Source organism: Paroedura picta, chromosome 1 (assembly GCF_049243985.1).
Source record: "Paroedura picta isolate Pp20150507F chromosome 1, Ppicta_v3.0, whole genome shotgun sequence".
Classification (NCBI taxonomy): Eukaryota; Metazoa; Chordata; class Lepidosauria; order Squamata; family Gekkonidae; genus Paroedura; species Paroedura picta.
This window is the reverse complement of record NC_135369.1, coordinates 112,962,147-112,989,369: the sequence shown is the minus strand read 5'-3', so window position 1 is coordinate 112,989,369 and position 27,223 is coordinate 112,962,147. Positions and strand designations below refer to the sequence as shown.

The following is a 27,223-nucleotide window of genomic DNA, read 5'->3' as shown; positions in this document are numbered from 1 at the left end:
AGAGAAAACCCTCCTCTTGGTTTGGAAACTGAAGCCAAACACAGCAAAGAATTCATCCTACCTCCCTACTGCTGCAGCTATTCTGTAGTCTTCTATCCTTTTTCAAAATTTTCCACATTCCTGTATGCTTAACAGATCTGATGAACCTGCTGTAAATACACAGTTACCAGATTATTACATGGTAACTGTTCCCAGGTTGCTATTTCAGACTATTTACACCAGATGACTCTTCACAGATAATAAGTCCTTCTATGTAGGAAGTTTGGTTCAAACTCTGTCAAGTTAGTCTTTGATCTATAGAGTTTTTTTTTTAATGAAGAAGTATCCTTTATATTCTGAAGAGGTATGACTCAGGAACAATTATACCATATGTGTGCCTCTAGACAAATTGTAATTTTAATGGGGGGGGGGGAACTGTAAGCATTCCGAACTGACCTGGGCTAAATCAGTTTCATTTAACATCACAAGAGAAGTACAGCCATAGTCATAAACTAATCTCCAGAAATCCTTCACAGTGTTTGGCAGAGGATGCTGTGTGACAATGAAAGCTGCAGGTTGTCGGTAGCTCTGTATAAAAAAAAGTGATTGGAAACAAATATGTAGTCTTCTTTAAGCCAACTCCCTAGCACAAATTAAACTGCAAATGATAAGAGGAACATGTTTTATTAAAAATTCAAAGTGAGAATTCCACTATACATTATAGTGAAACAACTGAATCTATTACCTTCTGATACTTTGCACCTCTATATCTGATACTTTGCACCTTAAAAAAAAAACCCAGTCCCAATGAATTCACTGAAACTTATTTCCAAACAAGTGCTTGGCTTCCCTCTCTCCATTCCCCACATCAACAACAAAGCAGGAGGGGACATGTTGCTTAAGACTCCTACCTTGGCTGCCAGTTTGTTTCTGAGATCAGTTTCAGATGGTCATGACCATTAAAGTCCTACATGAACACATAACTGAAGGACCATCTTTTCCCTATGTGCCCACAAGCCAACTCTGGACTGCAGGCTGCTACCTACTAGCTGCTTTTCCACTCAAGTAGTCCACCTGGAATCATCCACCATCCCCAGCCCATTCCTTTGTTTACTGTAGCTCTCACTGTGTGGAACACACTCCTTGAGGAGATGAAGGTGGCACAATTGCTAGAAATCTTCAGGTGGCACTTGCAAGGCCATTTTATTTGCCAGGGATCTTAATGGCTTATCTACAGTGGGTTACAGGAATCTGTAAACAGCACCCTGCCAGTACAGCTGGTATCATTCTCAAGTAAATATTATTTTGCTATTGTTATACTCACTAATCCACAGTTTCATCTGGAACTGTTCTCAGTAGTAAAAATCAAATTACTAGAAATAATTTTAAATAATATACACCTAATATACACATCACAAAAATTTTGCTCGAGTTTTTGTCATGAATTTTTGATTCCAACAAACATCTGAAACCCCGAAAGACTGGCATGACAATGTCAAAGAAGCATCAGTAAACAATTTTACTAACTTATCAAATTGTGCGTCTTTAATAGTCATGTTATCGAATGCTACAGGAGAAGCAACTTTCATTTTCTTTAATCAACAAATACTCCTGGACAGTCCACATCTTTTGGGAGCATGTCACACAAACAAGAATAGTCTCTTACATCCATAAGGGCAGCATTGATGTAGTTGCTGCTCTCGCCATCAATAGTGATTAAGAAAGGCAGACATCTGTCAGGTGGCAGCATATCCATAAAGCGGTTCTTGTCATGGTTCCTTGGCAGGCAGGCTATACTGCAGTCTTCTGCTTGCAGTCGAGGAGTCACTGAATTCAGAGTCTAAAGGACAGAAGATATCTTTGCTATGAGGTAGTACCTCTTATGATTAGACAGATTTCAGCATCAAATCATTTTGCATAGAAGAGATGTTGAAAAACAAGCTGCCTGCCCACTTGGGTTGCCTTTGGAGTTTAGTCAGGACAGAAGGTGAAAACAGATATTCCATAAATACTGAATTAGTTTTCAATCTGCATCCCCACCATACTCCCTGTAGGAAAAAGTTGTGTAAAATTCATGTATGCCATTCTCTTATTTAAAATGCAAAATCACCTTCAGATGACCAAAGGTCACAGCTACTCAAGTGAACTGTCTAACTATGGTAATTACAATCAGAGAATGGTAGCCCACATTTACAGAAGACCTTGCAATGTACATAATGGAGGGAATGGGTAATAGATTAGGCTTACCATATGGAGGAGGCCAAAGGTTATAAATCTGACATTAAAACATTTCTCTTTGGAAGCAATTATATGCAATGCAGTTGATGTAATATAAAAGAGAAACCAGCAACTCAAAATACCTGAAATTCATCTTTGAGATGCGAAGAGTTTGTCTGAGAGTCTATTCTAATCATATCAAAATAGGCAGCTTTGAATTCACAGACAGGGATGGCAGTTTCTCCACATAAGCAGGCTTCCAGAATGGCATCATGAATAAAGATATACTGCTCCTGCCAGAGAAGGGATAGAACATTTTGGTGATATTTCCTTTTTAAAAAAGAAATAAAATCACTTTTCTTACTAGGACTGTTATTCAAGGCAATTTAACTCAATCCATTTTATACCGCTTAAGTGCCTTAAGCACAATCAGTTACTTGAGATTCATTTAATCAGAGTGATTGTCTGAGAATGGCTCATTTAAATCTAAGGATGTTTAATGGCATAGATAATAATTTACTTAGAGTGGGGATTTAATTTTGGTGTGTGTGTGTTTCCGTTCCTATGCTTCTCTTTGGGGGCAATCTGCTTCTTTGTTTGCAGTAGCTTTCTTGCATGAAACCCAAAAGTATTGTAAAAAAGGCTTTGGATGGGACTCTGAGTATCCCATGCAAAAGCAAATTTCCTTATGATTATTTAGAGCAGGAATTCTGAACACGGGATAACAAAAGTTAATGAGTTCCTTGATCTTTGCCACAACTCTGTGCTTTCTGTGTACAGTAGCTTGATGTATTTACATTGAATTCCTATTCCCTACTTGGACAGGCCAGGCAAGCCCCAACCCACCAGATTGCAGATGCTAAACAGGGTCTGTCCTAGATAGCACTTAAAAGGGCAACTTCCAAGGAATACCAGGGTTGTGACACAGGGGCAGGCAATGGCAAACCACCTCCGACTGTTTTTTGCCTGGCAGCCAGACAATCTTAAGATTGTCTATAGCATACACAGATCATACAATAAATAAAATAATAAATTATGCAAGATTACTTGTCTGTAAATCCCATTATGTCCAATGAGGCTTGATACCTAGCAAGTGTGTTCTGGATCTCAGTAGACCTAGACGGCCAAGGCAGGTTGTTTTCACATTATGACCCTATAGTGCAGAGCAGCATGTAAGTGACTGCGGAAACCGGCCTCAAGTTCCCACACAGCTATAAAAAACCTTTGAATGACTGGGGTCTACTCATTATTACTTCTCACAAATTTATTGTATAAAGCTTTGTAATTGTAGCATGGGAAATGAGGGGGGTCACGTGCTTCTAAAACATATAAGAGGCTTAGAAGCTGCATTTTAAGATCTTTGTGTTAGGTTATTCAGCAAAAGTGAAATAATCATTACCTCCATATAAGCGGGAAAAATGTATATACCTAATAATGCTGGTTGAAATTTTTATGCTGCTACAACAAACAACTTATTTTGCTGTTAAATATGAAGCAGCATTTAGCTCAACTGACTGCTAAGTTTGCTTTTGCAAGAATACACTTTGAACTTGTCAGTCGGCATGTTGCCTGGATAGTTCCTTATGGCCGTTCTAATATTGCACGGGCAAAATAATGGCTGCTCTATAAAGTCACTGCCAGTCAAATAATATGTGACCTGAGTGTTTAAAAGCAGATGCTAAGAACTAATACACAGGACATAGGAAGGGAAAAATCAGGGTGGAACAAAGTGCAATTTTAGGTTCTATATTTACTAGATAGTGCTGGCATCTATAAAGTTGTGAATAAGATGCCTACATCAGAGGCCCACTCCTTTTCTATCTACAAAGAGCAAGCATGCCCTTTCCATACTTTCTTCTATTCTCTGAAAGTCACTGATAGCATGGTGAAGCCAAACAGAGCTTTTTACCCCTTATTTCTTACCCCTAAGGTATGCAGTCACTCCCAGCCTAACATGTCATCTACACCAGTCTAGATTCACAGCTTTAGCTCCAAATCTGCGCACAGTACATTTTTTACACAGTTCCCAACATTAACATTTAATGACTTCTAAAACTTCTCCAAGTGGAGAAGAGGCTACTATAGTTAGCAGGATATATGGTATTTTTATTTGTGTGTAGGTGAGGGTATATAAAGTATTGGAACATTTTTGGAAAATTACTACTGAGAGAGATGTAGCAGAAATGTATATCATTGCCTTGTTCAAAAGCTGTACTTTGTCTACAAACTTCTAAAATGCAACTGAGCTGGAGTGAAAAATGTGCGTCATTTGCCATCTAGCAACTGTATGTCATGTAAAGTCCCCAAGGTTATATCTACAGTTTGAATTCACACCCTAACTGCCTTTCTGTGATTTAGGACAGTGGTCCCCAACCTTTTTATCACCGGGGACCACTCAATGCCGGGGACCACTCAATGCCTTTTACTGAGGCCCGGTGGGGGGGGGTAGTTTACTCCTCTACTCTCAACCACTGCCCTAACGCTCTCTGATCGCTATGGTAATGTTTAAACATCCCTTCAAAATAAGATACAGACATGCCACAACAATGAAGTGTGTTGCAAAGGGCTGAGGGGGATGAAGTAAAGGGCCGAGGGGGATGAAGTAAAGGGCCGGGGGGGGGGAGAAGGCGTCCTTTGGGGCCCACCTCCAATTAGTCGAAGGACCACATGTGGTCTGCGGCCCACAGGTTGGGGATCGCTAATTTAGGATACTTGTTTACATTATGGACAGGACTGCAGTCTTGGAAGGCCATATCTGGAACTTAAGAACACAGTATCAGATCAACTAGTCCAATCTTCATTTTCCAAAAGGGGCCAGATCAACATACAACAACTCTTTTCCACTTGTGTTAATAGCTCAGTCCCCCTCCCCCCCCCCAATGGACTGTCTTTATGAAATAAGATTCTGTTATTCAAGGAGTGCTGGCTAAATACCTCAAGTAGGATGTTGGACTACCGACTATTAAAGGCAGATAATTAAGTATTAATACCTCTGTCTGTACCATATTGATGCGGCGTGAACGCAATGCTTTGACACAATTGTAGATGTCCACAACACCTTCTCTTTCTGCCATGTCTAGCATGATGTCAATGACAATGTAGCAGCCAGTTCGTCCAGCTCCAGCACTTAAAGGAATTAGGAAATGATTCAGAGTATTCCTCAATACACTTTCCCTGCCTCAAACTGCTAATGTTTCTTGTGCTTTATAGTAAAACTATGAATTGAATATCTAATAATTTTTAATTAAATAAGAGGCAAATATCAGCACAAGTAATCCAGGGATTCCTTAGGTTGGATCCTACTTCTACTAAGCTACATTTGCAGAAACACACACCTGAACCATTCTAATTCTTAATATGACCAAAGCTCATAAACACATACAAGGAAACTACTTATGTCATATACTTTGAAAAAGCACATCCAAAAAAGATGCACTGTTATAGCCCAATGATGTCTCAACTTTTGTTTCAAAAACTGATTCAAAATACCGATAAACAAAACTCCAACAATGTCACATTAACATGACGTCACAAGAGACTACAAGTCATGCTCACATTGAGAAGTTATAGAAAGTGCATCTACCTCTTCTCTACACACCTGCAATGCACAACAATCGGCCCAGCACTAGGAGGGTTAGAAAGTTTCACACGGCGTATAAATGAAAGAAGGCCTGTTGCATTGTATGGTACTCCATGGTCTGGCCAGCCAGTAAAGTGGAACTGTTTGACTTCACGGATTTCATTGTATGCTCTCTGTCAAAATTGGAGGGGAAAACACATCAATATAATAGTTTCCATCATTTGATAAGTTATGATGGGCATAAACATTAAAATCAAATACTGAATTTTGAAATAAGCACAATTACCAGAATCCATTCATTACCCTCCCCCCATTAAAGCTCTAAGTGACAAAAATGATTTTCTTTTAATATAGGATTGCTATAGCAGAATCTATGTATGGCTATAAATACAAAATATCACTGGCTATTTATCAGCTTTTTTCATAAACCAAATACAACACTGAATGGTATACTATTTTATTATCATATATTGAAAACTTCTATGGTCAAAGCATATATTATGCTCTGGTGGAATGAGCTCCCAGAGGAGCTGAGGGCCTTGCAGGAGCTTACAGCATTCCGCAGGGCCTGTAAAGCCAAGCTCTTCCGCAAGGTCGTTGGATGAGGCTGGGCTGCAAGGAAGATCTGCCCCCCCCCTTATAGCAGCAGTAGCGAAGTGTAATCGGCACCCTCTGTCTCCCACCACCCCTCTAGAATGGGTTATCTTGGGGTAGTATAGATAAGATTGCAGTTTTTGCCACATCTATTTTACTGTTTTATTCTATTATATATATTGTATTCTTGTTTTATGGATTTTATTGTACGGTTTTACTGGGGTTTTATATGCTGTAACTCACCTCAAGCCTCCTGGGAGAGGCAAGTAACAAATCTAATTATGATTATGATTATTATACAGTTATAACAGATGAAAGCAGTTTTTCCATGAAGCCCATAATGTGAAATATATTCTTGCATATAGGACAGTGTGAAATAGCTTTTATGGAAAACAGCCCTAGGAGTTAACGGGTACACTACGGCTATTTCAACACAGGTTATTTGCCCAGGATTGATGCTACTAGGAAATGTGCCCCCCCCCACGCTTCTGCACTCCTAGTGATTCCCTGGCTTTTCTTGGATCTCTCCCATACCTGCTTTGCTCTGAAGTTTTGAGAAGGATTCCAGAAAAGTCTTAATGGCTGCTATGCAGGTCATTTAACCCAGTGGTCCCCAACCTGCGGACCACGGCCCGGTGCCAAGCCACAAAGGCCTTGGCGCCGGGCTGCGGCTCCCCGATTAGCTTGCGGCCCGGCAAGCTTCTCTTCTCCCCCCTCTCCGAAGTGAGAAGCTCACCAGGTCACGAGCAAATCAGCCGCCAAAGGGGCCGATCAGCTTGCGGCCATGCAAGCTTCTTGTTTTGGGAGGGGGGAGAAGAGAAGCTTGCCGGGCCGCAAGCTAATTGGCTGCTTTGGTGGCCGATTTGCTGGCGGCCCAGAGGGGCGGAGAGAGGGAGCCATGCCAGCGGCGCAAACGTGCATGTGCGGACTGCCGCGCATGCGTGTTTGTGCCTGGCGTAAACGTGCACTCGTGGCACTCCGCGCATGCGCATTTGTGCTGGGGCTGCCGCGCGTGCGCTGAACCCCGGGCCGCCCTTTCCTCCCACTTAGAAACAGTGGTCCACGGAAGCCGGAAGGTTGCAGACCGCTGGTTTAACCCAAACAATAGCCATTTTGGGAGCTATAGCATGAAAAAGACACATCAACTGATTAAATATAAATAAAAGGATCATGTGTCCTGAAACTGACCAGATTTGATTAGTGCAGCAAGGTATGAAAGAACTAAAAATAATCATGGTGCTAACTGGGTAGTACAAATATTTTTCATAATGGTATCATTCATAATTATATTAACTGCTCCATGATACTCTCCTGAATAAGCAAAGCTAAGTAATAAGACAGAAAATTAAATTCTTTGAAGATTATCTATCTATCTATCTATCTATCTATCTATCTATCTATCTATCTATCTATCTATCTATCTATCTATCTATCTATCTATCTATCTATCTATCTATCTATCTATCTATCAATCAAAATAAATAAATGTATTTATGTGTGAAATCAAAGAGGCATAAATATCTTTCAAGCAAGCTGATCTTAAAACATTGCAAATGAAAAGTTTCAAGGGACAGAAATGGTGATTTTGAACACAGCTTAGATTTTATGACATTTTCATTTGTCAAAAAACATTCAAAGCTTGATTATTATGGAAACAAAACAAAACAAGAAAACCACAAGAGTGGAGGGTTCATCCGTGCTTAAAAAAAGAGAGAAAAGATCTGTGAGACAGAGGAAGCTGTTCCCAATTCACTGACAGATGATGATATACCCCATCCAAATCAAATGCCTCACTGGACACTGTGCAAAGGTCAGATACAAATATTTTAAATGCATAAATAAGGCTTCTAGACTAAAAAATTGCATTGGTAATTTAATTAGCATAGATCAATATGGCTTTGTTCCAAAACGTTATATTGCATATGCAATTAGAAAAGTGATGGGGTTATTATATTTTTCAAAAAAGGAAAAAGCAGAATTGGCATTAATATCTTTAGATGTTTATAAAGCATTTGATTCGGTTGATTGGAATTATCTTAAAAAGTTAATACAATGCTATGGTTTTGGAAATAGATTTAATAACGTAATTCAAGCTATTTATTCCACCTCTTATGCAAATATTTCAATCAATATTATTTCAGAGAAAGTGGAAATTAACTGTGGTACTAAATAAGGGTGCCCTCTTTCCCCACTACTGTTTATTCTGGCTTTAGAGCCTCTAGCAAATAAATAAAGAAATAATCAGGAAATTAGAAGCTTTAATTGCGGTAGGGTGGAAAAGTTGTTAACAATGTATGCTGATGATATATTGTTATCAATAGCAGATTTAAAATCATCTATAAAACCTATTAAGGAAGAATTTCAAAATTTTAGTCAAATTTCAGGGATAAAGATAAACTTTTCAAAATCTAGTCTGTTATGTAGTAATATTATTCCTAAAATACAGCTAGAGGCTTCTCAGAAATTAAATATCCCATTAGTTCATAAAAGTTAAAGATATCTTGGTATAACAATTACTAAAAATTTGAATAAGATGTATCAATATAATTATAAACCATTGTGGAGACAAATAAAATTAGACTCGAAGAAATGGGGAAAACAGAATAGTGATACATTCACTCGAATTGCATGGGTTAAAATGTTTATTATCACAAAATTATCATATTTATTTTATGTATTACCATGGCATCTTTCTGATAAGATCTTAAGTAAATAGCAAATACAAATAGACCAATTTATTTTTAGATCCAGGAAACCGAGGACAGCAAAATTATTGAGATACCATTCAGTAAAAGAAGGAGGTTGGGGGATCCCAAATATTTCTTTACTAGAAAATAAGCCCGCTGTCGAAGAAATATAGCGGGCCCTAGCAGAGGGGGGGAGAACAGACTGTGGGGAAGGAAGGAAGGAAGGAAGGAAGGAAGGAAGGAAGGAAGGAAGGAAGGAAGAAGAGGAAAGGAAGAAGGGGAGGGAGAAAAAAGGGCAAGGGGTGGTTGAAGGTATGGGTAGAAGGGAGAAAGAAAGGAAGTAAAGGAGAGAGACAGGAAGCAAGTAAGACGGAAAGACAGAGAGACAGGAAGGAGATGGAGAAATGGAGGAAGTCAGGAAGTAAGAAGGAAGGAAGGAAGGAAGGAAGGAAGGAAGGAAGGAAGGAAGGAAGGAAGGCAGAGAGGTGGGTGAAAGGGGAGGGGACAGGGGGGCGTAGGTTGGGGGAGAATGGGGGGCGAATCGGGAGGGGGAGGTGGGGAGAAAAGAGGGGGTAGAGAGGAGTGTGTGCTTGGATGTGTGGAGTGGGGGAGAGGAAGTCAGGAAGTAAGAAGGAAGAAAGGAAGGCAGACAGAGAGGTAGGTGAAAGGGCAGGGGCCAGTGTGTGTGTGAAGGTTGGGGGGGAATCGTGGGGAGGAATCGCGGGGGGCGAATGGGGAGGGGGAGGTGGCGAGGGAAGAAGGGGTAGAGAGGAGTGTGTGCGTGGATGTGTTTGGTGGGGGAAGGTGTGGCAGAGCGCGGTCGGTGGGTGGCTGTGTGTGTGTGTGTCTGTGTTCGCTGGGAAGTGGCGGCGGGGCAAGGGGGCGGCTATGGGGGTTTGGGTGGTGAGGCTGTGTGTGTGTGTGTTTGTGTGTGGGTGCAGGGAAGCGGCGGTGGGGAATGGCCATCGGGAAGGGACCCCAGGTGGGAAAGGAGTAGGGATGGGGTGTCTCCCCTGGGCGGCGGTCATTTGGTGGGCAGGGAGTCCCCGGCAGCCGCGCTCTGGGCATCCGCCTGCCCGTGCGCCGTGAGGGAGGCCGTGGCGGCGGGCGTGGGCGCGGGCTGGGATGGCGGCGGCGGTGCTGGAGGCGGGCGGGGCGGCGGCGGCGCGGGCGCGTCGGGTGGTGCTGTGGGGCCGGGCGCGGGGCCTGTGCTGGCGTCTGCGGGCGCTGCAGGCGCAGCAGGTGGGTCTGGCGCGCGACGCGCGGCATGGGGCGGCCCCCACTGGGCTCGGCAGTGCTGGGCTTGGAGCTCCGCCGCTTGGCCGCCAGCGCCTCCGCCCGCCTTCGCGCCATCCGGCGCGCCTGCGACTTCAACGCCACCGACAGCGCCTCCCCGCCCGCCTCTGCGCGGCTGCCGGGGGGTACCTTGCGGCCGGGCTGACGCATCGGAGGCGCTTTGCGCCTCCGACGCGTCAGCCCGGCGGGAAAGGGAGCAACTGTGAGCTGCGCTGCGCGCGGCTCGCAGTTGCTGGGGCTGGGAATCGGAGGGCCCCATTGGCAGGCGCTGCGCGCCTGCCGATGGGTCCCTCTGAATGTCTGTCCCGGGGAAGGGTCCAATCCGGACCCTTCCTCATCACGGACAAATCCCACCTTAGAACCCCTTAACCATTTATTTCGTCCGTGGCGCCACGGGCGGTTTAAAGATATTATGAGGTGTATCAATTAAGACATATTATTCCTTTCCTATCTCTCTCAAGGGAAATTAACAGCTCAAACTTGGATAATTATATATTGGATAAAATAGGAGGCTTCCAAGTTTTATTCAGCAAGATCGCTGGTAAAAATTTAAACATAAACTCTTTGTTTACTCTTCACAGTCTGATTCTTGTATGGAAAATATGGAAAAAGAACCTATACCCTGCAATCTCCTCATTAACACCTATTTTCTGCCACCCAAATTTTTTAGCATTTAAAAGTTATGGATTAGACATTATAGGAGACCTTGGTAAAGTCCTTCTTCTTAAAAATATTCATACAAATTTATCAGAGGTTAGCGAGATATTAAGACATGAAAAACATTTTCCAGAGGGATGTAACTGGATGTTGAAACTTCAAATTTCATCCTTTTTGCAAAGGAAAGAAATTCATATCCAACTGGATAGACCATTAACGGATTTTGAAAAATTAATCAACAACATAGATAAAATAGAAGGGAAGCTAATATCTAAATTATATAAAATATTATGAGATCAGGAACAATCCGCATCACAAACAATTTAAAAAATGTGGGAATTAGACCTAAATATCACTATTAATGGGATAGAGTGGAACAAGATATTTAGGCAAGTTCCATTTAAGTCAATATCAAGGAAAGTCCAAGAACATGCAATAAAGGTAATACAAAAATGGTATTATACCCCAATTAGGGTATATCGAATGAAGAAATCTGGGGATAAAAAATGTTGGAGAGGCTGTGGAAAGGAAGGAACATTTATTCATATGTGGTGGGAATGTCCAGCAATAATGAAATTCTGGGATAAAATCTTTTTGGAAATTAGTAAAATTATAAAAATGAAATTGGAACCTTCAGTCCAGTTGGTTCTCCTCAATTTATTTCTCAATGAAAATGTTCAACGTAAGCAGAAAATATTGGTGAACTTTCTGATTGTAGCTGCCAGGATGTTAATTGCTACTAACTGGAAAAACGCAGATAATATCTCATTAGATAATTGGTGAAAAAAAATTAGGCAGTTTATGATGTTGGAAAAGTTAACAAATAACATTAAAGTAATTCAAGGGGAGAAAAAGATTGAGGATTTCAATATAATTTGGCCTGATTTGGCAAATTACTTAAGGAAATTTTCAGACTATAAGATATGTGAACTAGTGTTGTAATGTGTGACTTGGAATTATGATGAACATTGAAATGTAATACATGAAAGGGACATTGTCTACAGGATTCAAATAGTTTATGAAGTTACAGAGTTGTGCTGCAGTAAATTTTGTTTTTGGTGGGGCATTTCTGTTGAATGTCTGTTATTTATTCATTATAATAAAATGTATTAAAAAAATAAAAAATGCATAAATAAGATATTTATGAATCTTAAAGAATTCATTTCCAAATTAACAGAACAGTGATAGAAGAAGCGTAGTAACACACACACACACACACAGAATATATAAGAGGTACTTCAAAAATACATACTCTTTCAAGGGTGAATGTCCTGACTACATACTCTGCAAGTGGTTCCACTTCTACACAAGTAACTTTGAAGTCTCCATACACTTCAGTGTCATCAGGCCAATACTTGTAACACTTAACCTAAAGTAACATCCAAGAAATACAAAGGCATGAAAGATGTGAATGGTTCCAACATGTTATTAATTCTATCCAGTAATGCTGTTGTTATTAGGTGCGCAGTCGTGTCCGACCCATTGTGACCCCATGGACAATGATTCTCCAGGCCTTCCTGTCCTCTACCATTCCACGGAGTCCATTTAAGTTCACACCTACTGCTTCAGTGACTCCATCCAGCCACCTCATTCTCTGTCGTCCCCTTCTTCTTTTGCCCTCAAACACTCCAAGCATTAGGCTCTTCTCCAGGGAGTCCTTCCTTCTCATGAGGTGGCCAAAGTATTTGAGTTTCATCTTCAGGATCTGACCTTCTAAGGAGCAATCAGGGCTGATCTCCTCTAGGACTGACCGGTTTGTTCTCCTTGCAGTCCAAGGGACTGGCAAGAGTCTTCTCCAGCAACAGAGTTCAAAAGCCTCAATTCTTTGACACTCGACCTTCCTTATGGTCCAACTTTCACAGCCATACATTGCAACTGGGAAGACCATAGCCTTGACTAGCCTTGATATTGTTGATATTTCTCCCTGCAATCTTAATCCCAATTTATGACTCATCTAACCCGATGTGCTCCACATACAAGTTAAATAGGCAAGACGACAGTATACAGCCTTGATGAACTCCTTTCTCAATTTTGAACCAATTAGTGATTCCATGCCCGATTCTCACCATTGCTTCTTAACCTGCATATAGGTTTCTCAAGAGACAGATAAGGTGCTCTGGTATTCCCATCTCTTTAAGAACTTTCCACAATTTGTTGTGCTCCACACAATTAAAGGCTTTAGCATCGTCAATGAAGCAGAAGTAGATGTTTTTCTAGAACTCCCTAACTTTCTCCAAGATCCAGCGTATGTTCGCAATTTGATCTCTAGATCCTCTGCATCTTCGAAATCCTGCCTGTACTTCTGGAAGTTCTTGGCCAGGATTTTGAGCATAACTTTGCTAGCATGAGAAATGAGTGCAATGGTGAGCTAGTTTGAACATGCTTTGGCATTGCCCTTCTTTGGGATTGGAATGTAAACTGACCTTTTCCAATCCTGTGGCCACTGTTGAGTTTTCCAAATTTGCTGGCATATTGAGTGTAGCACTATCCAGTAATACAATAATGCAAATGCTAATTCACAAATTAAATAGCAGATTAAAATGACTCAAAACCATGTAGTACCCATCTTAGTTCTACCTGGATGTTCCTTGTTAAGCTTAGAGATATTACATATTTGCTTCCCAATGCCTTACTTTTAGAATGGGCCCACACTACACATCCCAAGTGTTCATTTCTTACAGCCAACAAGCAAAAGAGGAAGTGTTTTCTTCCTTAGAGACAAGGATGAGTATAATGATATAATTACAAAGGGATTAATAAATGAGAAAATTGTGTCATATATTTAATTGCAGTGAACTGGCTTCATTAAAGCAACACTGGTTTATTTGGAGGCACTTTAATGCTGTATGTTGGGCAGATTTTTACTTTTTCCTGTTGTGTACCATAGTGAACACACAAGAGGGTCTTTGCATCCCGGTTTACACATCTCACTTTTAGACATTCCATACATTCATGTACAAACATAATGCACATATAACCAAAAATGCATAAAAACCAGTTTGTATGGACTGGAATTATGTGACTGCTATCCCATATATACAACTCAAATACTTTGGCCACCTCATGAGAAAGAAGGACTCCCTGGAGAAGAGCCTATTGCTGGGAGCAAAAGAAGAAGGGGACGACTGAGAATGAGGTGGCTGGATGGAGTCACTGAAGCAGTTGGTGCAAATTTAAATGGACTTTGAGGAATGGTAGACAACAGGAAGGCCTGGAGGATCATTGTCCATGGGGTTGCGATGGGTTGGACACGACTGCACAGTTCACACCTAACAACAACAATCCCATATATAATCCAGAAACTGATAATACTAATTTGGGATTAGGATTTGAAGCACATGGGCCCTATTCACGTGTTGCATCTAGGCAATGGACTGGCATTTCCATAATCTTGTTCCAGCTCCAGCTCACTTGTGTTACAAGGAACTCTGGCCCTTTTCTTCATAAGCTTTATTTTCATTCTTATCAGCAAAGAAATTATACTTTAAATAACCATTTCTGAGATTCTACCATTTTCTCTAGTTGTACTTACCCGTCCCACCTCAACTAAATTTGTAACCATAACAATGCAAGCTGATTGTTCCTGCCATATCATTCGCCAGAAATCATACACTGTTTCATGGACTGGGCCTGGAATAGATAACATTCTGAAATAAATGTAAAGTAGCTACACATCTCTCATCTTAGTAATTCTTAGAAATTTGCCACACCCTAGAAACAGAGACAATAGTCTCATCAAAATAGCTTATTATTAGCAACTTATTGCATTATTAAAAATAATACAAAAAACTAGACTCTTTATGGTAGTCAGTATCAGAATAAACCAATATTTAAGAATTATTTTTTTCTGGATGAATCATTAATATATTAAAATTAATCAATGGATACTGCAAAACTCTGTATTGGCTATACTCTCACTATTTGTTACAGAAAATCTACAAACTCCAGCATAACCACAAAGTATGCCCCTGGTTAAAATTTAAATGTTAAAAACATTGTTGTCAGACTACTGTTTAGGTTCAATCTTGCAATTACTGCACAGTTTATTTGTAAATGCAATTTATTATGATTGAAACTTGCAGCTGAAAAGCTGCAGAAGCAATTATATGTATTTAAAGATACAAATTAACAAAGAGTACTTAACAATACATATCTTGGACCACCAGACACAATTATAGTTGTTAAATGATATAAGGCCTTCAGTGACATTAAACTTGAATTAACTATTAGTTTCAAGATGTTTCTTGCTTCAGAATTTGTTCCATTGAATGTATGAAGAATTTTAGTACATATGTCTCTTTAGCTTTTTTTACCTTTGGCTTTTTTGAACAAGAATTTGTGCCATAATACTCTACTGCAGTGGTTCTCAACTGCCTTATGGCCTCAACCCCAACTGTGGTGGCATGGGCGACATGCACACACACAAGGGTGGCGTGCGGAGGCATGTGGGGGCATGTGTGCTCACGCGTGTGCATGCAGGAGCAAAAGGGTGGGTGCGAAGGCGCAGAACAATCAAGGCAGCATGGAGGCAGCCAGTGTTGTGGCTCTGCCGCTGCCGGTTGCCACTGGCCACTGCCACCTGCTACCACTGCCACCGCAGTGGCCAACCAGGCAACCCCACGGAAGGGGCCAGATGACCCCATTTGGGGTCCTGTCCCCAAGATTGCGAACCACTGCTCTACAGCTTTAAGGTGTGTATGTGTATAAAGTGCTTTTAAAGTATGTAGCCAACTTATGGTGACCCCAGAGGATCTTCAAAGAAAAAGACGTTCAGAGGTGGTTTGCTATTACCTGCTTGGTATTCCTTGATGGGCTCCCATCCAAATACTAGCCAGAGCTGACCCTGCTTAGTTTTTGAGATCTGATGAGTTCAGGCAAGTGTGGGCCACCTAGGCCTATACATTTTAGCTTTCATTTATATCTTGTATTATATGTGGTCTCAAAATAATACTGGAAATTTACTGCTTCTTTGTAATTCTTCGTTGTAATTCTTCCAACCTAAATAGCTTTTTTTTATAGTCCATCTTCCTTGCTGAGACTCAAGGAGGATTACAGCATAAAGCAGTGCAACCAGACAGTATAAAATAACCAAATGAACAGTGAAAAAACAGGAAGAATTACAGTTAGCATCATATCCTGCAGCTACATGGGACTGATCTCACAATGGATTTTCACAAATGGTAAAGGGGGATTTTTGTTCTTTTCCCTCTTTGGCTGCATATCTCTAACTCCCCTTATTTCCCCAATAGGAGCACTTTAGGATAGTTTGGGCTGTAGCAGAAAGGGAGGGGAGAAAGTCTGTTCAGGTGATAGAAATCTCATCAGCAAAAATGTTCAACAGGGTTCAAGGAATATTTTGATTGCTTTTATGAAAGAGGAAAAAAACACTCCAAATTAAGAGAGTACATTGTCCCAGGCCAACTCTCCAACATTCATTACAAGGTATAGAATATGTAGAGCACAGCTGTCTCAAGGCAGCTGTGTAGGAAATGCACTGCATATGTTATCTCTTTATACATATAAAGCTTGTCCACAAATAAGGAAACATTTCCTGGTAGCTGTGCGGGATGGCTAGAGTCCAGCCATATCTACTCAGGGAAAATCTGGGTCAGGCATGCACCAACTGGACATCCTATACAAAACAGCTGCAGCAAAAATGGAAAAACAGCAATAACAAACACCATCTGCACAACTGTAAACAGACTTTACCCTTCTAAGCCCCAGACTTTATCCGTTCAGTTTAGAAAGATATAACTCTGTTTAGGGATTACATTGTGAATTATGCACAATATTCTTCTCCTTTATGGAGTAAAGAACTGCTATGGCACTGTTTATTAACCATTCTATAACACAGTCTAGCAAATTCTTACCTTGAGTTGCAATATAGTGACTTGGCCTCTGGTACCCCTGAAACAAACAAAACAAAAATAAACTGATTTCTACAATGGACCATCAATCTGATCAAAACGTAGAGTTGGAAATATACTCAACAAATTTTGTCAGTAGGAGTCTTTTAAAAATATGCTAGTGGTAGCTGTAAAGGATAACTAGTCAACCATATTTGTCTGTTTCAATCAAATATTCTATTCCCAACAATCTGCTTGGAATTCAGCATCATTAATTTCAATACAGCTTCCAAAAAATGTGTTTGGAACTAGAATGAAAATTCTATGTGACCTAATACAATGGTTAATTTAAGGAACATCTAAAGATCAATTCTTAATAAAACGTATGCAAAGTCCACAACTAATTTAACATTTATTTAACATAACTTTGTGCAAGGAGCTAATTTAGTGAATCTATAATTTCTATGACCTCATAGGGGACACATTTCAGCACCAGATCTGCTCGGGCACTGAAATCTGTCCACCTGGGAAACACAACAGTGGCAGATAGGTTCTGCCGTGAGGGGAGGGGGGTTAGTTTACAGGAAAATGCTCTGGTCTGCCTTGAAGAAGGTTGGTTCTTATATGCCACTTTTCTCTACCCAAAGGAGTCTCAAAGCGGCTTACATTCACCTTCCCTTTCCTCTCCTCACAACAGGCACCCTGAGACGTAGGTGAGGCTGAGAAAGCCCTGATATTACTGGTTGGTCAGAACAACTTTATCAGTGCTGTGGGAAGCCCAGGGTCACCCAGCTAGCTGCACGTGGAGGAGGAAGCGTGGAACCAAACCCGGCTTGCCAGATTAGAAGTCTGTACTCCTAACCACTACACCAAGCTAGCAAAGCACCGGTAAAGCAATCAGGGCATTTTTGCCCCCTCTGGGCCACCGTAGGACAACTCTTCCCTGTTCACACAGGCCTGCTGTGGGACATGCCCCACTGGCCCTTGCAGTGGGATAAGGGAACGTGGATTGTCCCATGTTCTCTTAGTCTGAGACAAATGAGGGCCCAATTTGTGGCAGGTCCGGGAGGGAGCTGGCCCAGTGGCTGTGTCATGTAGAAGCAGGGATTAGCCCATTTTCCTTATGAGTGCCCTCTCAGCCTTTTTGGCCCATGCAGAATCGGCTCTTGTGCACAAATATGAGATACCATCTTCAAAAGCAAGACTAAAGTTCTGATAAACTATTACTTCTGATTTTTACCTTTACAGATTCTCAGTTCTTAAAGTACCTCTGGAAGAAGTTGTTTCCTTCTCTTACAAATCTGATTTTACTTTATTAATTGACAGTCACAATAAATACCTGCTTGAATGTCACTATAAATTATTTACTGAGAAACAGCAAAATCTATGGTCTTGCTAGATAACAATCTAAAATTCAGTGATTTATCACATGAAACCGAGTTCAGGTTTAATGGAACTTTTTATGAAATCATCTTGTTAAAATGGTCCATGAAATCTGTTTTATATGCTAAGGGGCATTATATGCTAAGGGGCATATGTAACAGACACTTCATAAACGAGACCTGTCTGAAAAATTATTATATAAGCTTAGGCATAAGGGTACTTATCAGTATACTTTAGCAGGCTAAAAATTGTGCATTAAAATCAGCCATTCAAAAATCCTTAACACTATTTTGCTCCCTTGTATTTGGGAAACAGCCTTCTGACAGGAGCCTGTCCAGGGCCCTGTCTGTCCAGGTCCACCCTGATTGGCCATCCCACTCCAGCATCTACCCTCCCTCCTTGCCTGCTAGAAGCCTTGTGGCTGTGTCCTTCATTGACACCCATGAGGAGAGAGGCAGTGACAGGGTTTTGTGGCCTGCAGATAAGCTTCTGCTGGGAGGGAGCTGGGGGGGGGGGATTTGGGGCCTCCCTGCGGATCGCAAATCCCTATTACCACTGGTGGGGGGGGGAGTTCCACTCCCTTTAGCCCACTTTGCAGTCCAAAAGGAATCATGGACACCCTCTCAAACCCTCCTGCCTGCCACCCTTTTCAATCCCTTTTTTAAAACGAGCTTTGATACTAGTATGTTCTATAATTATAAAGTATTTCTCTGAGTATAAAGTATTCTACCAAAACACATTGATAGGTCTAATTCATTTTATACCCTGACCCCATGTCTTTTCATCACAATGTCAGTAAAAGCATCTTCATTTGATTACTTTTATACATAAATTTCCTTCAGTTAACTTCTGGAAATGTTCCATTAAATAAAAAGCAGAAATCAGGAAGCCTGCATTATGTATCTCAATATATATGTTTGTGTATATACCACAAAACGTTCAATAGAAATTTCAACAATAAATAGGAAGGTAAAATGTTCAGCATACTTAGCAAGATCACATGGGCTTAATCCTTTTTTTAAAATAAAAAAAGGATTCAAATCCCCCGACCCCCCTTCCAATATCATAAGCAGGACATTCTGATGTTTCTTTCAAGAACAACACCATACATCATACTATCCAGCTTCTCACATGAAAATGGAATGCAAAATAAAAGCTACAAACCAAAGCAATCAAAATAATAGTCAAGCAAAATGGAATTTTTCTTAAAAAGACAAATTTAGCTGGTTTAGCTAATGGTTTTCATGACTACACTAAAGAACCAAGCTATCTTTAAAAAAAAAACAGTTACAAACATAAAGTATTAGCACAAAGGAACATTAAAAAGACCAGATATATAAATGAGATTAAATGAGGCATGCATATATATCTAGTAATCAAAATTAGAAGAGGAATGCAACGCTATATTAAATAGTCATAACAGGATGCTGTTATTCACATATAGTGGTACTTACATCCCTGTACAGCCAAATCTACAGCCCAAATCAAAGTCAGATGTGAAAGAAAGCACAACAATGTCAGTGAGTACTAGGACGGAGAACAAGGAAAAGTGTACATATTGTTTTTAATTAAAAAAAATTGTTCAAGTTTGTAGGCATTACATGCAAAAAACGATTTCACAGGGAGAAGCTGGAAAGAAAGGAAAGCTGGGTGTATAAATCTACTTACATCAATGTAATTAGCATTAATGTAGTCTGAAGAAGGATCATCCTCAACAGGTTGCAATATCACCCTGGAGTGGTCATCTGTAAATACAACAGCTCAAGTCAATTTATCCTTAAAACAAATATGTAGTATGGTAAAGGCCAGTATAAAGTGAAATGCTAGATAATAGGAACAAATCTAGTAGCTACACATCATGTGGCAGAATGGCTAGCCACTGTGTGGGTGAAGAAGTACCACTTTGGGGCCTTCTACCCAGAACAAGCAAAACACAAATAGATTTAGTGCAATTCCAATTTCACAAGATCCAGTACAATATCTAGCAAGTTCCTTCCATATATTATGGTGTCCAGAAATTAGCTGAATAAGATCTTACACAAGCAGAAACACAAGAGGTGATCGAGTAAACGTATCTGTGGGACTGCCTTTTCCACTATGACCCCAAAGGTCAGTAAGATCATATGACCAATACCTATTGAGGATTCTTGGCCCTGGTCTAGTGGAACACCCTGCCAAAGGAGACTGGGGCCTTGAAGGATCTTAACCAGTTCCACAATGCCTGTAAGACAGAACTGTTCCATCAGGTCTATGGTCAAGGCTGTAATGAACCAACAAGAAGTTCTGACTTCACTGCTGGAAACTAAGGGAAGATCTGCCCTCAAGGATCTGATCCCCCCCCCCATCCTAGATTAGCTGGAATATAAAAATGTTTATATGGTTTTATATTTTATATTTGTATCATTATTATCTGCCTGAGCAGATATCTGCCTGAGCAGGAAGTATAGGCTATAAGAATAAATATTTATTTTATTTATTTAACCAGGGCCTTTTTCTTGCACTTCTAGTTGCAAGTTCTAGTTGCAAGTAGAAAATCTGATCAGTCTGCTCAGGGAACTCCTCAGGTATACAGGATAATGTAACTTTGCAAATTACACACTCAAAAGAAAGAATCCCAAACAAAGTCTGTAAAGGGCTGAATGTACTTCAGAAGGTAGGGACAGGAAAATCAACCTGTCCCCAAGAACTCAGAGAAGGGAGATATCTGGTGTACAGAATAGGACTTTCCAACAGCCCCCCCCCTTCAGTTTCTCTTATCTCCTCCAGATTTTATCCTCCAACAGTAAAATTAACTGTCACCATTCTGATCATGAAAGCAATGGGGCCAGTCACAAAGAAGGGAAGGTTAATGCATACTTGTTGGAAGCCTGGAGCAAGATATTTTGCATTAAAATATTAACTTCCCTTCGTCCTATATAGATGGAAAATACAAAGTATGCAGCTTGATGGGGAAAATAAAGGTATCAGTCTTCAGCTGTGTAGCAGTGCACTATTTGGATCTTATATGGGGAAAGATCAAACTACTCTAAAATCTTGTTTCTGCTGACAAGGTGCATGGAGAAATCTCTGCAGTACTGCACTGGCTGCCATCCCAGATCTAGAGGGACATCATGTTGAGCTTTCGAGACACTGAGGCAGCTGCTTCTCCTTCCCTTTTACCTTCCACAGGCCCAGGAGGGAGGAGAAGCTGTGGACAGCAGCCATGATGACTGAACCATGTTAAATAGACAGTGGTGAGAGAGGGAGTTATACCATTTCATCTTCAGAGATTTTCAAATGACTTTTCAACCCTTCCCTTAGTCTCCCCCAAATCAGTTCTCTATTTTTTTCTCTTCCAAAAATTCTACTTTGCTTTCTTTCAAATATCTCCCTCCTTTAAAAATACAATTTTACAACAAGAACTTTAAATATAGCAGAAGGCCTACTCTGCTAATTATAGAGGGCAGGATGTTTTTTGTTTTTTTTAAAAAAAAACACTGCCAAAATGTATGCATGCACAGCTTTAAAGTTTTTCAACTTCTACCCCTTTCACCTGTGATGTCTTATGGGTATCCTCAAATTCAAAAGATTAAACAATGTAACAAACTTCTTCAATCTACAAAGAGAGTAATTCTACATTGTATAAAGCGGTGGTCCCCAACCACCGGGCCGCGGCCTGGCATGCCCTGGCACTGGGCCGCGGCTCCCTGCCTCTGCAGGGCTGCACCAGGCTGCGCATGCGTATTTGCGCCATGCATGGCCGCAAACGCGTATGTGCGGCACTCCCGCACATGCGCACATGTGCGGGAGTGCCACACATTCGTGTTTACAGCCGCGCATGGTGCAGATGCGCACATGTGACCCGGCCACGCATCCATGCATGCGTGGGAGTGCCGCACATGCATGGCCGGGTGATCCTCCTCCCTGCCGCCGCTGGTCCGCAGCCTGGAAAAGGTTGCGGACCACTGGTATAAAGCTAAACATATTTCAGTACTAGATTAGGAGTAATCATCCCACAGATACTAGAATGTATGTCCCTTATTAACAGATCATGAGAAGTAGGAATACATATTTTCCATCAATCCAGCACTCACCATAGTTCAGTCCTTTGGAAGGGTTTACATCAACCAATGCTGCATAGTGGTTACTTCAAACAGAACAAAGACACTGTCTTATCATGGTGAGCTGTTTGCCTAAAATACCCCACCAGAAGGTCATGAACTGGCTGATAAACTAAATTTTGGCTCTTTCATGGTTTGCAAAGCAATGTTGGTGAACTGAAGAATTGCTATAAATATCCCCAAATTTTGGTGCAGTTCATGAAATGGCTGCCCTTTACAAAACAACTAATTCTGAGCCATTTCAACCAAACAGCTGGATGATAGTCCTGCCACTCAGCTGTTTGGAACACTCTTTCTGCTGCAGGGAAGAGGAGGAGGAGAGTTGGTTCTTATATGCCACTTTTCTCTACCTGAAGGAGTCTCAAAGCAGCTTACAGTCACCTTCCCTTTCCTCTCCACACAACAGACACTCTGTGAGGTGGGTGAGGCTGAGAGAGCCCTGATATTACTGCTCGGTCAGGACAGTTTTATTAGCGCCATGACAAACCCAGCTGTCTGCATGTGGGGGAGTGCAGAATTGAACCCGACATGCCAGATTAGAAGTCCACACTCCGCAAGTGTTTAAACTAAGTGGCTCACAAACTGATACAAATCTGATTGGTTCGTGAACTAACTTCCTGGTTTGTATGGGTTCATGGTTCAGCCACAGACCTATCATGGGTCAGCCAGATCTTAGCAATATTGAGGACTCCTCAGAGGAGGAAGGGACCAGCATAGCCAGGCCCGAGGCAGCAGAAGCTGACAAGAGGAGGAGGTGCAAGCATGCCAAGACTTATACCTGAGAACTTGTACAGAGTGACCATCATGGGTTTTCCCTCTTGTAAAGCATCCTGCCCTTAGACAAATGGAGAGTGAACTTTGTACAGACTAAGATATCTGCAAGATACCTGGCAGCTTGCCTGATCCAGGGAGAAACCACCTGGAAGCTTGCCTGGATAGGGAAAACACCCCTACCATGCGTGTTAAGATGGATGACAAAGAGATAAGGCAAAGGCCTTGATAAGGCCTTATCAAACTTTATATGGAGTAGTTAATTAAATAATGATCAAATTTGACTGTGTTATTCAGAATGTCTAAAAATCTGACCCCAGTTTGGCTCTGGGGGAGATGCTGAATTTTAGACATGACACAGTACCACCCCTTTTAATGACGCAACTATTAAAACGGTATTCTGAAAGAATTCTTTGGCATTGTGCATAATTTGGATAATTTGTATCTCTCCCCACAATGGGTAAAAATGAACCTGAACTCCATAATGGTGGTCATATCACACATCCCAGCTCTGATCCAGCTGATTAAAGTCATCTGCCTGTTTCCAGCCCTCCGGGATCACCTGCACCATTAGAAAGAAGAAGAGTTGGTTCTTATATGCCACTTTTCTCTACCCGAAGGAGTCTCAAAGCGGCTTACAGTCACCTTCCCTTTCCTCGCTCCACAAAAGACACCCTGTGCGGTGGGTGAGGCTGAGAGAGCCCTGATAAGTGAAGGCATATGCTTAGAGCAAAACTGGAGACTAAAAGGAGAAGTGTATGCCTTATGGCTAGACATCAGCGACCTGCTGAAAGTGATGATGAGATGTTGCTGTCTGGACAGCTGGTGTTTGACTATAAAACCTCTTGAGGGACTCTGGAATGTGGCTGCAACACGAGCTATATCTGGACAAGGAGATATACCCTGCTTGAATCCTGAAGGACTTGACTTCTTGGACCAGACTATCATGCTTGCCAGACCTCTGAAATCCTGAACTTTGGACTGAAATGACTTTTTATCTTGTATCCTTCCTTGGCTTCGATTATTTGAAAGAATGTGAAAGTTGCTGCAATCTGACGAGAGCACCTAACCAGACCATTACAAAACCATATTGATCTGCTAAAATGTTTTTTGTATCTATCCCTAATTGCCACAATTGGATGAACTGGCAGCAGCCAGGCAACAGTGCTGCATGTCACTCCAATGCAACTCCTTTTATTTTATTTATTTATTTATTTATTTATTTATTTAGATTTATATACCGCCCTTGTGAGATCCAGCCCTTTTCACTAAAATGACAGCTTCACTATTTAACTATGAAAACACAAGTAATAATTTGAAGCCTCCATTACTTTCAAAATGAAAATGGGCATTGGAAGTTAAGAATCTGGCCAACAAAGATGCTTAGACTATGAAAAAAAACCTACAATAAGAACATCTGAAAAACTTTTTTCATGTAGTCTATGTGATTGACAGCCAACTCCAAAGCTGTCAGCTGTTTTCCCAATGGTGCCAAGATTGCAGGTTCTAATATTGTTGAAAAACTGTAATCAAATGTTTTTTGTACTTGGTCTTATTCATGAGAATAGCAAGATTCTCAGATTCTAATCACTATAGTGCATTACTGCCAAACAGCTGAAAATCAGGCACAGGGTAGGGATATATTAAAAAGGTTAATTTAAAATTTAAAAGGAAAAACCAGAGGACACAGGTAAGCCTTGTGAATGGACTTGTGAATGGGTCAAGTTTACAGGGCAGATCTTTTCCTGCCCTCCCTTTTCTCTATAGTAGCCCAAAAGCTGCTCCTGAGCATCACTGACCTTCCTGAACATTTATAGCCAAGAGATGGGGGAATGCAACTCAAGAAGAAACAGAAATCCTCATGTCCCCGCCTTGACTGAACTATTGTACAAATGTAGTAAACCTTGTATAACTGATTTCCTTCCCTTGAACTATGTCCTACTTGGCTGAGTAGTTTTTGAGAGGCTTTAGGGACTTATAGGGGGAAGGGAAAGAGATTTATCCTCTCAATATCATTCACTGCATCAAACCTAACTTTACTGAACCTATAGTAGCAAAATTATGAATAACTTTCAAAGGGCATTCCCTGGATGATGTCATGTGACATCAGATGCTCCTTTAGGCAAAATTAGCACAATAAAAATAACAAAACCTGGAAACTTTACACCGATGAAATGGATTAAGTAATCAATTTATATACAATATATTATATATACATAAACAGATAGGCATAATAACATATCTGTGTTTACTTATATAATAAATATTTGTCAGCATGATTAAATGCTCACTATTAATAAACTTACATGCTATAATGTTTCCATATCTATTCTTCGTTCTGTTTTGATCCTTTTTGGCCACATCCCAAGAAGCTGATTGCCCTTCAAAGAAGCTCTTTTTAAAGAGAAAGAAATAGACACTTAAGCAACATTACTTTCCCCTTATTTTTCCATGAAAGTACATATAAAGGAGGACTGTCAAATTAAAAAACCAACCAGTAAAAGCATAAATAAAAAACTCCTCAGGAGACATTATTTGCATTATACTGTTAAAAACAACTTTGGTACTTCTTTAACAAATGATACAAGATAGGTTCCCACTAATGGGCCAAAGAGACTTGTTGCCAAAACAGTACTTTCTGAGTAATCTACCACATAGTAGAAATACTCCACAGAACAATTGGTGGGGCATCCCATGACTTGAGAGTGTGAAAATAGTTATTTGTGTTTATTGGTAAGGGAGATGTTTCTTATTTTTGCCTCACTGATCATTAAGAATCCTAACTGAAAATATAAATAATAATAATAATAATAGTAATTATTCCTGTGAGCTGCCTCTGTCAAGGATATCAACTGAACAAGAATAATTCAGCTGGGAGAAAGAAGGAGAAAGAATCACAGGCCATGTATCTGAATTTGAAATAAAGGTTTAACAAAGGACTTTACTCATTTTCTGGCCACAAATTTAGAAGTGTAAGAAAAATTAGATGATTTTCACCACAATTTAGAATTCTTTGTTAAAGGAAGCTCTTGTTATCCATAGTCATAGTTAATACTTGTGCCAACTAACTACTTCATAGAGCTCTAGTGATGGGAGAAAAGGGGAATTTGAGCTCCTGAGGATGTCTCCCTGTATGCTAATTCAAGTATGCTGGTAGCCACGCTACAGTCTGCATTGACATCCTCTGACATTTTTGTCCTTTGTAATACAGCCTGAAGCAATGGGACACATTGGTTCACTTTGAGATTATTTCATTAACTAATGTTTAATTGAGAAGCGATCCTTTAAAAAATTTAATCCTATTAAACATTCATTTTAATCTTCTTGTAATTAAGAACCCTCAATGCAAACAAGAATCTTTACTCTCAAAGGGCCTCTCTGTCTTAAGTCTCTTCACAAAGGAACTGCTGACATTTTTACCTCATATTCTTCTTTAAAACCATAGCTGTCAGATGTTTTCATGAGGTTAATATGCTGCAGCAAATCAGCTACTCTGATAGCAGGATGCAGTTGGCCTGTCTGGTAAGGGGACTCTGTTCCTTCACAGAGGTACCGAGGCACATCTAACAGACGACTTGACTCCGCTGTCGCGCTGTGGTTTTCATCTGCGGTTATAAGATCCCAGAGAATACAGTAAAGTTCAGTAATAGTGAAACTAAAAATATATGAGTTACAAGCGGGTTTTAAACTAGTTTACTGGAGAACTTTGCAACGATTTGAGTGCTATCACTTCCCATTTAACAAGAAAAATCTAGGCCACAATTGTAACTGTATATGTTTTTTTATAAAATACTGCTCTTTACTAACACTTTGTAAGAAGATTCAAGTTTATTCATCTGTAGCATACAACTGAAAACTCCTGACTTTCACTTTGAGCTGGCCTCCTTAGTCAACATGAGTAACCTAAAACAATCCATGTGAACATAGCTTGACTGGATCTGTGGGTTGTATTGCATTATTACAATCTCCCCAGGATGATTATGTAATAGCTTTCCATTAATTGTGGGCTTTTGAGCCAACTGGTTGCTTCAGGGAATATGAAATCTTGTACAGGCTCACTTATCTACCTACACATGGCATTGAAATGCTTCCAGCACAGCTGTCACTCTTTAC

General features: G+C 40.6%; 1 protein-coding gene across 21 annotated transcripts in view; it reads right to left on the bottom strand.

Moving 5' to 3' along the window:
- Positions 1–27,223, bottom strand: part of PTPRK (protein tyrosine phosphatase receptor type K) — a 533,907-nt gene that overhangs the window by 10,451 nt on the left and 496,233 nt on the right. For 9 of the 21 annotated variants that reach the window (XM_077353420.1, XM_077353429.1, XM_077353439.1 and 6 more), the window contains 12 exons: positions 26,531–26,715; positions 25,417–25,504; positions 19,908–19,984; positions 19,694–19,711; positions 16,881–16,917; positions 14,543–14,640; positions 12,263–12,379; positions 5,780–5,949; positions 5,187–5,322; positions 2,340–2,489; positions 1,646–1,819; positions 436–567 (listed from right to left, as the gene is read on the bottom strand). In XM_077353420.1, coding sequence (XP_077209535.1) covers positions 436–567; positions 1,646–1,819; positions 2,340–2,489; positions 5,187–5,322; positions 5,780–5,949; positions 12,263–12,379; positions 14,543–14,640; positions 16,881–16,917; positions 19,694–19,711; positions 19,908–19,984; positions 25,417–25,504; positions 26,531–26,715 — 1,382 coding nt within the window. The remainder of the gene's footprint in view (positions 1–435; positions 568–1,645; positions 1,820–2,339; positions 2,490–5,186; positions 5,323–5,779; positions 5,950–12,262; positions 12,380–14,542; positions 14,641–16,880; positions 16,918–19,693; positions 19,712–19,907; positions 19,985–25,416; positions 25,505–26,530; positions 26,716–27,223) is intronic. The other 12 variants (XM_077353472.1, XM_077353497.1, XM_077353555.1 and 9 more) reach the window with 3 other exon arrangements.